At 40.8% G+C, this 12,746-nt stretch overlaps 1 protein-coding gene across 2 annotated transcripts in view; it reads left to right on the top strand.

Moving 5' to 3' along the window:
- LOC101986529 (complement C5-like) overlaps positions 1 to 12,317 on the top strand; it is an 18,550-nt gene extending 6,233 nt beyond the window's left edge. The window contains exons 2-10 of one of the 2 annotated variants that reach the window (XM_005345991.2): positions 673 to 865; positions 3,586 to 3,748; positions 8,115 to 8,185; positions 8,495 to 8,586; positions 10,402 to 10,484; positions 10,746 to 10,808; positions 11,127 to 11,189; positions 11,525 to 11,725; positions 12,130 to 12,317. In XM_005345991.2, coding sequence (XP_005346048.1) covers positions 673 to 865; positions 3,586 to 3,748; positions 8,115 to 8,185; positions 8,495 to 8,586; positions 10,402 to 10,484; positions 10,746 to 10,808; positions 11,127 to 11,189; positions 11,525 to 11,725; positions 12,130 to 12,209 — 1,009 coding nt within the window. In that variant the 3' untranslated portion in view covers positions 12,210 to 12,317. The remainder of the gene's footprint in view (positions 1 to 672; positions 866 to 3,585; positions 3,749 to 8,114; positions 8,186 to 8,494; positions 8,587 to 10,401; positions 10,485 to 10,745; positions 10,809 to 11,126; positions 11,190 to 11,524; positions 11,726 to 12,129) is intronic. The other variant, XM_005345993.2, reaches the window with a different exon arrangement.
- Positions 12,318 to 12,746: the final 429 nt, after the last annotated feature.

The following is a 12,746-nucleotide window of genomic DNA, read 5'->3' on the forward strand; positions in this document are numbered from 1 at the left end:
TGACTTCAAACTAAAATCAATCAGAAGAGATCGAGATGGACACTTTATACTCATAACAGGAACAATTCATCAGGATGACGTCTCAATCCTGAATATCTACGCCCCTAATATCAAAGCACCCACTTATGTAAAAGAAATATTAGTAGAACTCAAGGCAGACATCAAATCACTCACACTAGTAGTAGGAGACTTCAACACACCTCTCAAAGGGCACTTTCTAAGAGTCAGTTCTTTCCCTCTCCTATGTGGGTTTCCAGGATCAAACTCAGGCCTTTGTTCTTGGTGCCTTTACATCTCGATTACTGCCTTTCTAAATGGACACCAACATCTTAGCTGTTAATAGGGTTCAATTACAACCTCTTTCGTGCTGAAAAGTTTAGTTTTCTATCATAATAAATTTTGACTTTCAAAATATGATTTTAGTTTGATTTTTTTAAATACTTGGTTTCTCTGTGTAGCCCTGGCTGTTCTGGAATTAACTCTGTAGAGTAGGGTGGCATCAAACTCAGAGAAACACCTTCCTCTGCCTCCTGAGTGCTGGGATTAATGACATGCACCACAAATGCCTAACCTATGTTTTTGAAATTAATCTTCAGTGAAAGAAAAAAAAATACCAAAAAGTATGAGAAAACCTGCAAAGCTAACAAACCTTTTCTTTTACTGTTTCAACAGCTACGTCATTTCAGCACCCAAAGTCTTCCGGGTCGGAGCATCTGAAAATGTTTTAATTCAAGCTCATGGCTACACTGAAGCATTTGATGTGACAATCTCTATAAGAAGTTATCCTGATAGAAAAGTGACCTACTCTTCAGGCTGTGTTAATTTATCTCCAGAAAATAAATTCCAAAACTCGACACTATTAACAGTATGTACTGATTATTTGTTTTTTATGTGTTTTGGTAAAAGTTGTACAAAGGTTGAGCCTTGGTAAAACTGTAGTCGTTACTGTTGCTCCATAGCTGTGTGGTTGTGAGATGGTCACAGGGGGAGTGATGAGTGAAACGCCAAACTCTGTGCAGAAAATTACATTTGATTTTGAGCCAAGTGTGCCATGCCCACATCCTTAAAAATAAACTCTTCTCTGTAAAAACGTTTGGAGATGAACAGGAAATATCCTGAGGTGAAATTAGAAAAGGGAGCTGCTAACTGAATGTGCACATGGGCTGTTGAGTGTTTGCTAAAGCTCAGTATTCTCCAGTTGTGCACAGAGTTCCCATGCTGGGGCACTGCTGAGGGCTAGAGACAGCAACTCTCTCTGGAAACACACAAGGGTAGTAGGGACAAACTGCTTAAATAACTGCCGTTCATTGAGACATTTATGTTTAGAATGGTTAGAAACTTCTTTAATTTGTGCGTGTTCACTGTGGGTACTGATGGGTTTCATAAAGACAAGCTCCTGCAAGAGTGTCGTGTTCTTTGACTGCACTGACCCCCTCACCCCACCTCATCCACTCTCCCTTTTCTCGTCCTCCTCTTATGTCATGTGTGTGTATGTACACAATCTTTTTGTCATGTGTGCACAGTGACAGAAAACGCGCATTATTTGCCTTCTGAGTCTGGCTTGTTTCACTTTCTATGGAGACCTCCCATTGCATCCATTTCCCGGCAGTTTTGTCCTTTGTGGCTGAATAACCCCCCCCCCCCCATGTTTATCGCATTTGCTGTGTCCACTTAGCTGTTGATGGACAAGCAGACGGTCTCCGTAGCTTGGGAGTAGTGAACAGTGCAATGATGAGGATGATGAATAGTGCAAGCATCTCTTACCGCATTGGCTTTTATCCCTCCTCGGAGATTCCCAAGTGCTGTAGTTGGGCCAGAGGTAGCTCTATTTTTAGGAACTCCCACACTGATTTTCCTGGTTCCTGTACCGTTTTTCACTCCATCTAGTAATGCATAAGGATTTCCTGCCCCTACATTTTCTCCGGCATTCTTGGTTCTATTACCATTTTCAATGATAGCTGTTCCTCCTGCAATGAGATGTAATACTGGTGTCATTGGCGCTCTCCAAATGGTAAGGATTGGTGCAGGAGAATTGTCTGTATTTGTCAATCATGTTATAAATAAATGCTGATTGGCCAGACAAGAAATATAGGCAGGAAAACCAGACAGGAAGTAGAATTGATGTAATGAGAACAGGAGAATTCTGGGAAGAAGGAAGATGATTCCTCTTACTCCTGCCCAGACAACCAAAGCAGTAGGATGGGATTTGCCCCACTGAAAAAAGGGACTGAGCTAACATAGATCAGAAAAATGGGTTAAGCAAGATGGGAGAGTTAGCCAGTGAGAGGCCGGAGCTAATGGGCCAATCAGCTTATAATTTATGGAGATCTATGTGTGATTTTCTTTGTGGCTACATAGATGTGGGGCACCGGGCAGGACAAAACCCCCAACAACAAGCAGGCCCCACCCTCCATGTTACAAGGATGTTAAAAGATTTCCACATGTCCACCAGTCCTCTGTGCTTTGCTGCTTATGAACTGTGTGATCGTTTCATTAGCCAATTTATTTATTAGCTTGCTTGGAATTTTATTTGTTTTTGTACTTAGTTTTAAAAGTTTTTTATTCTAGAAATAATTTGTCTGAAAAATGCTAACATTTTATTATGATGTCAGACTATGAAGGGATTTTGACAAAACTAAATCATTATTATTGTTCCTACAGTGGTTTTAGTTAGTTTTGCTGTTTGGTTATGTTTATAAGATAGATTCTTACCATGTAGTCCTGGAGAAACTTGAAAACAAGATCTTCCTGCCTTATTATTTTTATGTATTGTTTCCCAGACAAGGCTTGGAAAGGAACAACCTACAGTTGGTGAGAATGTTGCCACCTTCGCAGATACAGTGTCTTTGCCAGAACTGTTGATCTGACTCCAACAAGACAATTTGACATACAAGATAGTAATCTTTGCCTTTAACAATATTCTAATAGCTTTGTCTGGTCAGGAAATAGCTATGTAGACCAGGCTGGACTAGAACTTGCAGAGATCTGCCTTACTCTACCTCCTGAATGATTGGATTAAAGACATGCACCACTACAGGCTCATTATCATTTTTTACAATTTCCTGTTAATGGATATTTTGCCTACATGTGTATTTGAACACCACAGCATGCAATAACAGAGGAGAGAAGAGGAAGTAGAATTCCTGGATCTGGAGTCAGGTGATCTGAGCTGCCACGTGAGTGCTGGGAACTGAACTTTGTCCTCTGGAAGAACCACTAGTGCTCTTAACTCGTGAGCCCTGTCTCCAGCGTCTCTTTAAAATTATGCAATGCACAAGCTCAATATTGCAGCCAGGTGGTGGTGACACACGACTTTAAACCCAGCACTTGGGAGGCAGAAGCAGGTGAATCTCTGTGAGGTCAAGGTCAACCTGGTCTATAGGAATTAGTTCCAGGACATCTCCAAAGATACAGAGAAACCCTGTCTCAAGAAACCAAAAACCAAGCCAAAGCAAACAAACAAAAACCAGCAACAAGCACCGTTTGGTCTTATGAGTTTGCAGTGGTTTTGTCTCTAAAGGTCAGCACACTTTAGGACTTCACAATCACACTTTCACACCGTGATGTTTGTTTGTTGTTTTTCAGATCCAGGACAAACAATTGTCTGAAGGACAAAGCTCATTTTCATATGTGTATTTGGAAGTTGTGTCAAAGCATTTTTCAAAATCAGAAAAACGGCCAATCCTCTATGACAATGGCTCTCTCTTCATCCACACTGACAAGCCTGTGTACACTCCGCAGCAGCACGGTAGAGTATCTGATGCTTCTTTCAAGGGAGAATGACATAAAGATGTGGAACTTTGAACATCTGAAATGGAGTGTAGACCAGTTTCTACCTAATTCAAGAGAAACTCAGATCCTCATGACTTTTATATCCTCACATAGCATTTTCACTTGTAATTAATAATGGAATTAGTAAATTAATAACATAACCAATGATTACTTTATCTGTCCTGTCAGAGAATTTATTCATCAAAAAAGGGAAGATATGATTGCAAATACAATTTTGGCACTGAGAAATAATTTATCTTAAGATCTTCTTTGTAAAACAATCTTGAGTTCATTAGCTAGTCCAAGGTTTGAAAAAAGAACCCCTGTGTAATGGATTAGACCTCTGGCAGAGACTAACGTACATCATAGAGGTACCCAAGTGCTGATTGTCCACAGTGAGTAACCTGAGAAAGTGTCTGTTATGCCTGGTTTCATATTTATAGTTTTCCTGTTGAGGGCAATGGTAGGAAAGACACTGTGACTGAGGAATGTCTACATTCCACCCCCCGCCCCAGAGCTGAAAATAAGACAATTATAGATGCATTTATGGAAGATGTACAGTGCAGGAAGAAGCGGGAATGTTTTTCATTCATGGTACTTTGGGGGGCAGATGGACAGAGGCAAGAGCGACTGTCATGCTTTGTTTTGATGTTTAACGATGTGCACAGTAAAAACATTCTAATTTTGGTGGATGCTGATGATGTCAATGGTGAGGCGAGTGTGACTTTATGATAATCAACACATTCAGCACGGTCACCTGTTATGTTGGCTTACAAAGGAAAGACCTAGACGGTGTCAGGATGTTGGCACCAGCTCAGACAGAGTCATTGCCAGAATGTTGATCTCACTTCAATAAGAGAACTTCTTGGATGAGATAGTAGTCTCTGCCTATAAGAACAATCTAAAGACCTTATCCTACTGATAAATTTAATGTGAAGACACTTGAAGGATTATTAGCTTAAGCATCTTTGAATAAAGGCTTGGTCTCCAAGGCTTTCTGGGATAAAGGACCTTAGAATATTGTCCAGAGTCCTGCAGTTCTGCACAGCCTGGGTCCCACCCTCTTTCCCTGGTCCCTTCTCTGCTATGTCCCCTCAGCTGTGGACTCAAGTTAGTTGCTTTTCCCGCTACTTCTCAGGCACATGGAGGTGGATGCAGTGTTACTTCTGCATAGTACGTTTTTATCTTTTTCTTTGACTCAGTAACTCCTGCTGGTAGCATCCTCATACACGGATCCCTTCAGGAACCTGCAACTACAGCTCGGCCTGCCTCCCCCAGCACATTTCCTCTCTCTCCTCTTTGTCAGTGCTAGGGATAAGTCCAGGGCCATCTACATCCCAGGCAAGTGCTCCATCACTTAGGAACATCCCAAGTCCTCACTTTTGTTCTCTCAATGTCCAAGGGCGTGGGCTCTGCAGCACTTGCACCCCGTGCTCCTGGAAACCTACACAACTGTGTTTCTCCTCTCCTAGAGCATCAGACAGCATGCATACCAGACTTGGTCACCACTCTTATCTCATTGTCTAGCACAAAGCAGGCATTACAATTAAGTCATGGCTTCAATACACAGATTTTATTTATCTTGCCTTTGATAGTCTAAGATTAATATTCTAAATTAAGTAAAACCTAGGTTAGAAAGTATGCAAATAATAGTCACTGAAATCATAATGATAACATAAACATTTGTTACTCATTTTATGTTGAGTCATGTGGAGACTCTGTTCGTACCTGTGAGTGTCATTGGGAGGTGACACAAATCTTCCAGTTTTATTAGTGAGGTTTAGAGATTAAGATAACTCAGAACAGAAAGAAGAAGCAGCGAGACAAGACCACAGTTTTGAACATCAGAACCTGTGATCATAGGCTTTTCCACAGCTGCTACAGCTCCTTCTTGAGACCTGGACAGAGAAGACAGGTTTGTCATAGACGGGAGGGACAATATGAGGTGGTGACAACTATGAAGGGACCAGAGCACAGGATGTCACAACCTGCTCATCATACTGGCTTTTCCTTGTTATCTGGTATAACAGGATTTCCTGGGACATCTCCATGGAGTTACACAGTATGGGCCAAGAGTCGAAATGGGTTGGGCTTAGGGCACTATTCCTGTTTTAGTGTGGGGACCAAGACTTGGCTATGACTTGAGATGAAAACACTTGAAGAAAGAAAATGTGTCACTGTGCCCCTGCAGAGTCAATAGCTCTACCAGTATGTTCAGCTCAAAAGCAGGCAGTGCAGCTTAGCAACCACATTTCTGAGCTCTGGTAGGCACCCTGCTCCTCCAGATCTTTGGGTCTTCTGCCTCCTGTTCCATAGCTCTCCCTGATCTCAGGTGCAGGGCTGTGTTTTTGTTGTACTGTTCAGTGCTGGGCACACATGGTCATGCACTCTCTGTATTTGGAGCAGTTGTGAATCTGTGTAGACGACACACAACCCCCATGGGGAAGATTTTAAAGGTCTCCTACAGCCAAAGCAGCTATAGACAGTCAGTGGCTGCTCAGAGAGGGAGGGTTGGTTTTTTTCCAGGGAGGAGCCTCCACAGCTGATCCAATCCTGAACAGTCCACTCTAAGCACATGCACATAGGAACAACACTAAATAAGCATGTGTGTATGTATGTTTAAATATAAAATAGTATGTAGCAGTAGGAGCGGTGGGCTGCTTCCCGCCACCCAGCTAGCTTGCCCCAAAATAATTACACGGACACTGTATTCTTTTAAACACCGCTTGGCCCATTTCTATCTAGCCTCTTCTAGGCTAGCTCTCGCACCTGGACTAGCCCATTTCTAATAATCTGCTGTAGCCCACGAGCTGGCTTACCAAGAATGATCTTAACCTGCGTTTGCCTGGAGTGGTAGCATCATGGCGACTCCCTGACTCAGCTTCTTTCTCCCAGCCTTCTGTTCTGTTTACTCCACCCACCTATGTTCTAACCAATAAAATGGGCCAAAGCAGTTTCTTTATTTTTTAACCAATGACCTTCCTCTATCAATAGTATGCATGCAATTATCTACTAATGCATGTAAATTCAAAAAACAAAGACTTTAAGTAAAAAGATTTTGAGCACAAAAAACAAAGACAAGGAAGATATTTTAAGGGATCAGATTCAAATTTATAAAGATTAAAAACTATAAAAACAGAGAAGGAAATACATGAAATGTTTCACTAATTTTTTTTTTCTGCAAAACACTTTTTTGTTGTTGTTGAGAAAAATAGGGTTTGTCTGTGTAACAACCCCGTCTGTCGTGGACATCACCTGGTGGTAGACCAGGCTGACCTTGAACTCATAGAGATCATCATGCCTCTGCCTCCTAAGAGCTGGAATTGAATATATTTGCCACCACCTGGCTCTATGTACCTACTTCCAAAGTGAATGAAAAGAAGAAGAAAATTAAGCACGAATCAGCTGTGAGACCCACAGCATTTAGAGAGTGGAGGATCTCACAGTACTTGGTAGTGCGTGTCCATGAGCCCAGAACCCAGGAGGCTGATGAGAGGAGGTTGAGAATCACAGGCTAGCCTGGGCTACTTAGAAGGAAACAAAGAGACACATGTTTCCAGAGTGCTTACCTAGGATGTGCAAGGACCAGCAGTTCTGCAATGTCACCTCTATTCTTTAATGAGGGGAGAACAATCACAGGACCTGGGGCAACAGATACAACAAAATCACACGATCACAGCATATCACAGCAAGAGCTAACTTGGACCATTGATGCTTTTCATAAGCAGGAGAGTGTATGCTATCTGAACCAAACACTTGTTTGCCCATCCACCCTCCAGCACTAATGTAAGGCAGTATTGTATGTTTTCATACAACCTACAGCGGAGCTCACTCTTTAGTATAATGAAATTCCCAATAAATGGAGGACTAAGTTCAGAAATAACAAATTTTATACTATTCACATGTTTAGTATAATGAAATTCACATGTCTAGTATAATGAAATTCTTTAGTATAATGAAATTCCCAATAAATGGAGGACTAAGTTCAGAAATAACTAATTTTATACTATTTACATGTTTCCAGCAAGTTGAACATAAGTATTTTCATAAGTTAACTTTCATGTTCACTGTAAGTAAATCTCTATAACTTATGTTGAAATGAAAGAATCTTTAGCAATATTAATGTTTACCAACAACTTTCTCTTAAATATGAGTTTTTATCTAGGGGCTATATTTGGTTTTTAACAAGATTTATCTCATTGAAAATGTTTTTAAAATATATTATTAATCTTTGACAATGTCACTCACTGTATCTTAAATCATTTTCACCCTGATGATGTTTGTTTAAAAATTAGAATAGTCCTTACTCAACAAGGTTTTTGATGATATCACTTCTTCTGCAGTAAAGGTTGGCGTCCTTTTGCTGGGAGATGTTTTGGAGCCAGTTACACGGGAAACTGTCTTAACTTTCATAGTAAGTATGTGCTTAGTCCCGTGATGCTTCCCTCACAGATGGATAGACGGAGCAGGGCTGTTCCCATGCAAAGAGCTTTCTTGTCACATGAACAAACTCTTCCTGAGTGCTTGCTTGCGGTTCTGCTTCTCCATCCAGAGTTGAAGCAGGGCAGCTCCTCCCTGCACAGCGTCATCTCCTTACAACCCTGGCCTCCAGCACTGTGACCAAGATAAATCTCTAGTTTTCAAAAATTACCTGGTCACTGGTATTACTTTGTTACAACAAAAAACAACCTAAGGCGGGCACATAATTTTTATTTCTCTAAAGGACCCTGAAGGATCAGAAGTTGACAAGGTACAAGGAAACAATCTTACTGGAGCTGTGTCTTTTCCTGACTTCCAGATTCCTTCTAACCCCAAGTATGTAAAAATATTTCTTAATAACCTTTATTTCTGAAAAAAAAGATACAAACAAAAAACAAAAAAACATGTTGAACTTTTGTTTGTGGGGCAGAGGAAAGGTTTAGTGAGCACCTGCTCTTACCAAGGACAGCACACATGTAGCTATGTGAAGCCTTCCAAAGGATGGTAGAAGTTAGGCCCACTTCTCAGCAGAACAGAAATGAATCCCAGATACCAGAGCACTGCCCAGCATACCAGGAGTCTCGGATTTCCAGCACACCTTCAAAAGAGAATCCCTTAGATGTAGGTATTACCAGCCAGCCTCAGCAGATAGCAAAACAGTAAATAAATACACAGACACACAGACACACACAGACACACACACACACACACACACACACACACACACACACACACACAGAGAGAGAGAGTTCCCAAAATTTTCCACCCATTCTTTTTATAGAGAGAGCAATCAATTTAGAGATCAAACAATCTTCAGTTGTCCTTTTTACCTTTTCACCCTAACAGAGTGTCCATCTCTGGGGAGAGGGCATTAGGTTATGGTCTATTCGGAGAGAACTTATGCTTAGCAGGTGCAGAGATTGAGTCAAAACGCGCTCGTGTGTGTAGGAAATTTTGTTCTATTTGGTTTCATATGCAAGGATTAAGATCATGCTCATACAGAGGTTTATAAAATACATGTTTAATGAGCACTGCTTGTGTGTGGAACTCACAATAAGAGAGCAAGCTGCCAAACAGAAGTCAAATGCTCACAATCCCTGTTCTCAAGGAACATAGAGCAGGGTGTCTCCGACAAGGTCAGCTATACTGTACTGTATACTATACTGTACTGCACTATACTGTACTATACTATACTGCATTATACTGTACCACACTTTGCAATACTATAGTATACTGTTCTATAATATACTATACTGTAGTATACTATGGTATGCTACACTATACTGTACTGCACTATACTATACTATACTATACTATACTATACTATACTATACTATACTGCATTATATTGTACCACACTTTGCAATACTATAGTATACTGTTCTATAATATACTATACTGTAGTATACTATGGTATGGTATGCTATACTGTACTGTACTATACTATACAGTACTATACTATATTGTACTATAGGCAGCTATGCTATTCTATACTACACTGTACTATACTACACTATACTATATTATTCTGTACTATACTACACTGTACTACACTATACATAGCTACCGCAGACATTTCCAATAGAAACACTTTAGAGTCACTTGTCCTGTGTCCTCTCTAAGGGAAATTGTATTTAGCTCATTTTGAAAACATTTTCTGAAAATCATAGACTGAAGTTGGGAGGCTGAAATAATCTGGATGATTTAAAATTATACAATTTCCTAAAATGCCATAGGCTCCCTAGTGCAGAATCGAGTCTGCTATGTTATGATTCTGATTTCCCAGACGTCACCTCGTGCCAGCTGTCCACAGCAGATCACTGGAATCCATCAGACTCCACTCTCCCGTCTCAGCAGCTTGGCGTCCGTTGTTCTCTATGCACAGAACACATTCTCCTTTATAGTTCTCTTCTTTGGGAAGAATATGATATAAAAAATTAATTGTTAAACAATTTATTTTAATTTTGAAATGTTCAGTTATGTCTATTTATTTTTGAACTATTTTTCCTCCAAACTTTTACTTAGGGTATGACACACAAACACTCACACACACATATTCATTTCTCTTCAACACAGAAATTACTAGAGTTCCTCTTGATAAATTAAAACTCTTTGTTGCCCTCCATGATATCAAACATCTGGTTTCCACAGATACGGTAGATGGACAATTCAGGCTAAATATAGAGAAGACGCTTCCACCAACGGAACGACACACTTTGACGTCAAAGAACACGGTAACCTTCTATCTAATACTCATTTATAAAACATTAGTTTTTTTCCCAGGAATTCTTTTCAGTAATGTAGCTGATGAAAATCGCTCCCAGGTGGGGATGAGGCCCTGGGCCAGGATGGTGGGAAGTCCTGGTTGGGTATCCAGTCAGGGAGTCAGTGCTTGTCAGAGGTTGTTAGAGGGCTGCAATGATGTGGAAGAGAATACAGTCATGGAACTGTTTTAGAAAGATTTTATGCCTTCCACACCCCCTTCTGTCTCACAGATAAAGCCTACAATCTAAATCTCATGGCAATAAGTGATCTGCAGCAAGAACTGAAAATTCAAGGTACTCTAACGCTTTGGTGGCTGTTCGGGAGTCTGGGGTCAGCTTTCCTGTTAGTCCCGAGGAAGCCAGCCGGCCCTTGTGGATTCATGTTCTTTATAATAGAAGTGATATAGTTCCCAGGAGAGCCTAGCTTATGGTGGATCTTTCTAGGCTTACGATTTAGCCAAAAATAAACAATTAGTATCACGTTAAGTCAACAAACGATTAAGATGACAAGAGTATTAAGGGTGATATTGCAGGGACAAGACCTATTATAATACTTATTATAACAACAGTATGACACTGACCACTCTTCCCTCACTCCATTCTCACTGATAGATGAAGCCCAAGGCGCGAGTCTCCAGTCAGCAGATTTCCTGGAACAGAAAGTAAGAGAACAAGGTAGTCCACAAGTTGTATAGCACTGCGGTTACTGCATTCAAGACCAGAGAGCAGAAGACACGGGGTTTCCCTAATTGCAATGCAACGGGTGGGGAAAAGATGCCTGTGGAGGTTCAGTTCACCCCTCAAATGATCCTTCACGCAAACTCAGGATTTCATTGGCCAGATCCTTACCACGAACCAAGCAGTTCCTTATTATTTCCTCCCCTAAAATTATCTAAAACCTTTGTTTTCCCTGAGTATCTGGTGAGGGAGTCCTTTGATGGTAGAGAAATTGATGCTTGAGGTCCCTACGACTGTTGGTGGTAAGAGCATGCATATTGACATCGTTTCAGCTGCTACATACAAACATCCAGTAGTAAAGAAGTGTTGTTATGACGGAGCCAGACCTAGTCCCTATGAAACCTGTGTGCAGCGAGCAGACCGTGTGAAAACAGGCCCGCGCTGTGTCCAAGCCTTCACTCAATGCTGCACCATGGCAACCCAGATCAGAGCTACAGAAACCTTTAAAGATCTCTATATTGCAATGAGCCCTGGTAGGTATTGTATTTTCTATCGGAACCTTCCGAAGTCTGGGTAACTGTGTAAATGAACTTCTCCAAGAAAAGCAGTTTTCATGTCCTACTCACGATTAGAGTTGAAAGGCAGATAACTTGCAATGCCCAGAAGAAAACCCTGTCGTGTATTTTGGCAACTGGAAGCAGGCTAGCACACTCAGAAAACACTAGTCCAGAGCACCAAGACTCAGTGGCACCGAAGGCCAGCTCACTATGCAGACTCGAAGGAGACTGAGAATCTCCAGTCGTTAAAATGCAATAATTCTGTCACATTACAGTTACCAAAAGTTAAAATCTTAGATCAGTGTTAGCATTAGTAAATCTCTCAGAATCAAAGCACATTCTTAATGTTTTCAAAACTCTCAATCATATATTTTCTCTAGGAGTGGAGTGGAGTTCAGAGGTGCAGGTGCCACCCTTTAATCTCAGCACTGAGGAGGTGGAGACAAGCGGATCTCCATGAGTTCTACACCAGCGTGCTCTACAGAGTCAACCTGAGGACAGTCTCCAAATCAACAGAGAAATCCTGCCTTAAAGAAATAAATAAATAAAATAAAGATAAAAGAAAAGATAACAAGCAGAAAGAAGACTTCTTTTTTATACTTTTACTGTTTTTCCTTTTCAATTATATCTTTATTTGGAAGATTATGATATGATCATATTTTCTGCTTTTCTTTTACTTTCTCCAAACAGCCCACAAATCCCTCCTCCCTCCTTTCTTTCTTTGAAATTCACGCCCTCTCTTTCATTCATCGTTATTACATTCATATGTGTATTCATGTATATATGTGTGTGTATATATATTCCTAAATATACCCTTCTCAGTCTATATATTTACATATAACTTTTAGGAATGACCAATTGTCATAGGATGACCAGTGCTCTTCCCTGGGGAAGACTCTCCCGCGGCCAGCATTCCTTAGTTACCACTACAGTAGGATGGAGGCCTCGTGGTCTTTACCCTCACTCTGGCGTGTCTATTGTTGTTGTCCTGTTCAGC

The sequence above is a fragment of the Microtus ochrogaster genome, chromosome 4 (genome assembly GCF_000317375.1).
Source record: "Microtus ochrogaster isolate Prairie Vole_2 chromosome 4, MicOch1.0, whole genome shotgun sequence".
Lineage (NCBI taxonomy): Eukaryota > Metazoa > Chordata > Mammalia > Rodentia > Cricetidae > Microtus > Microtus ochrogaster.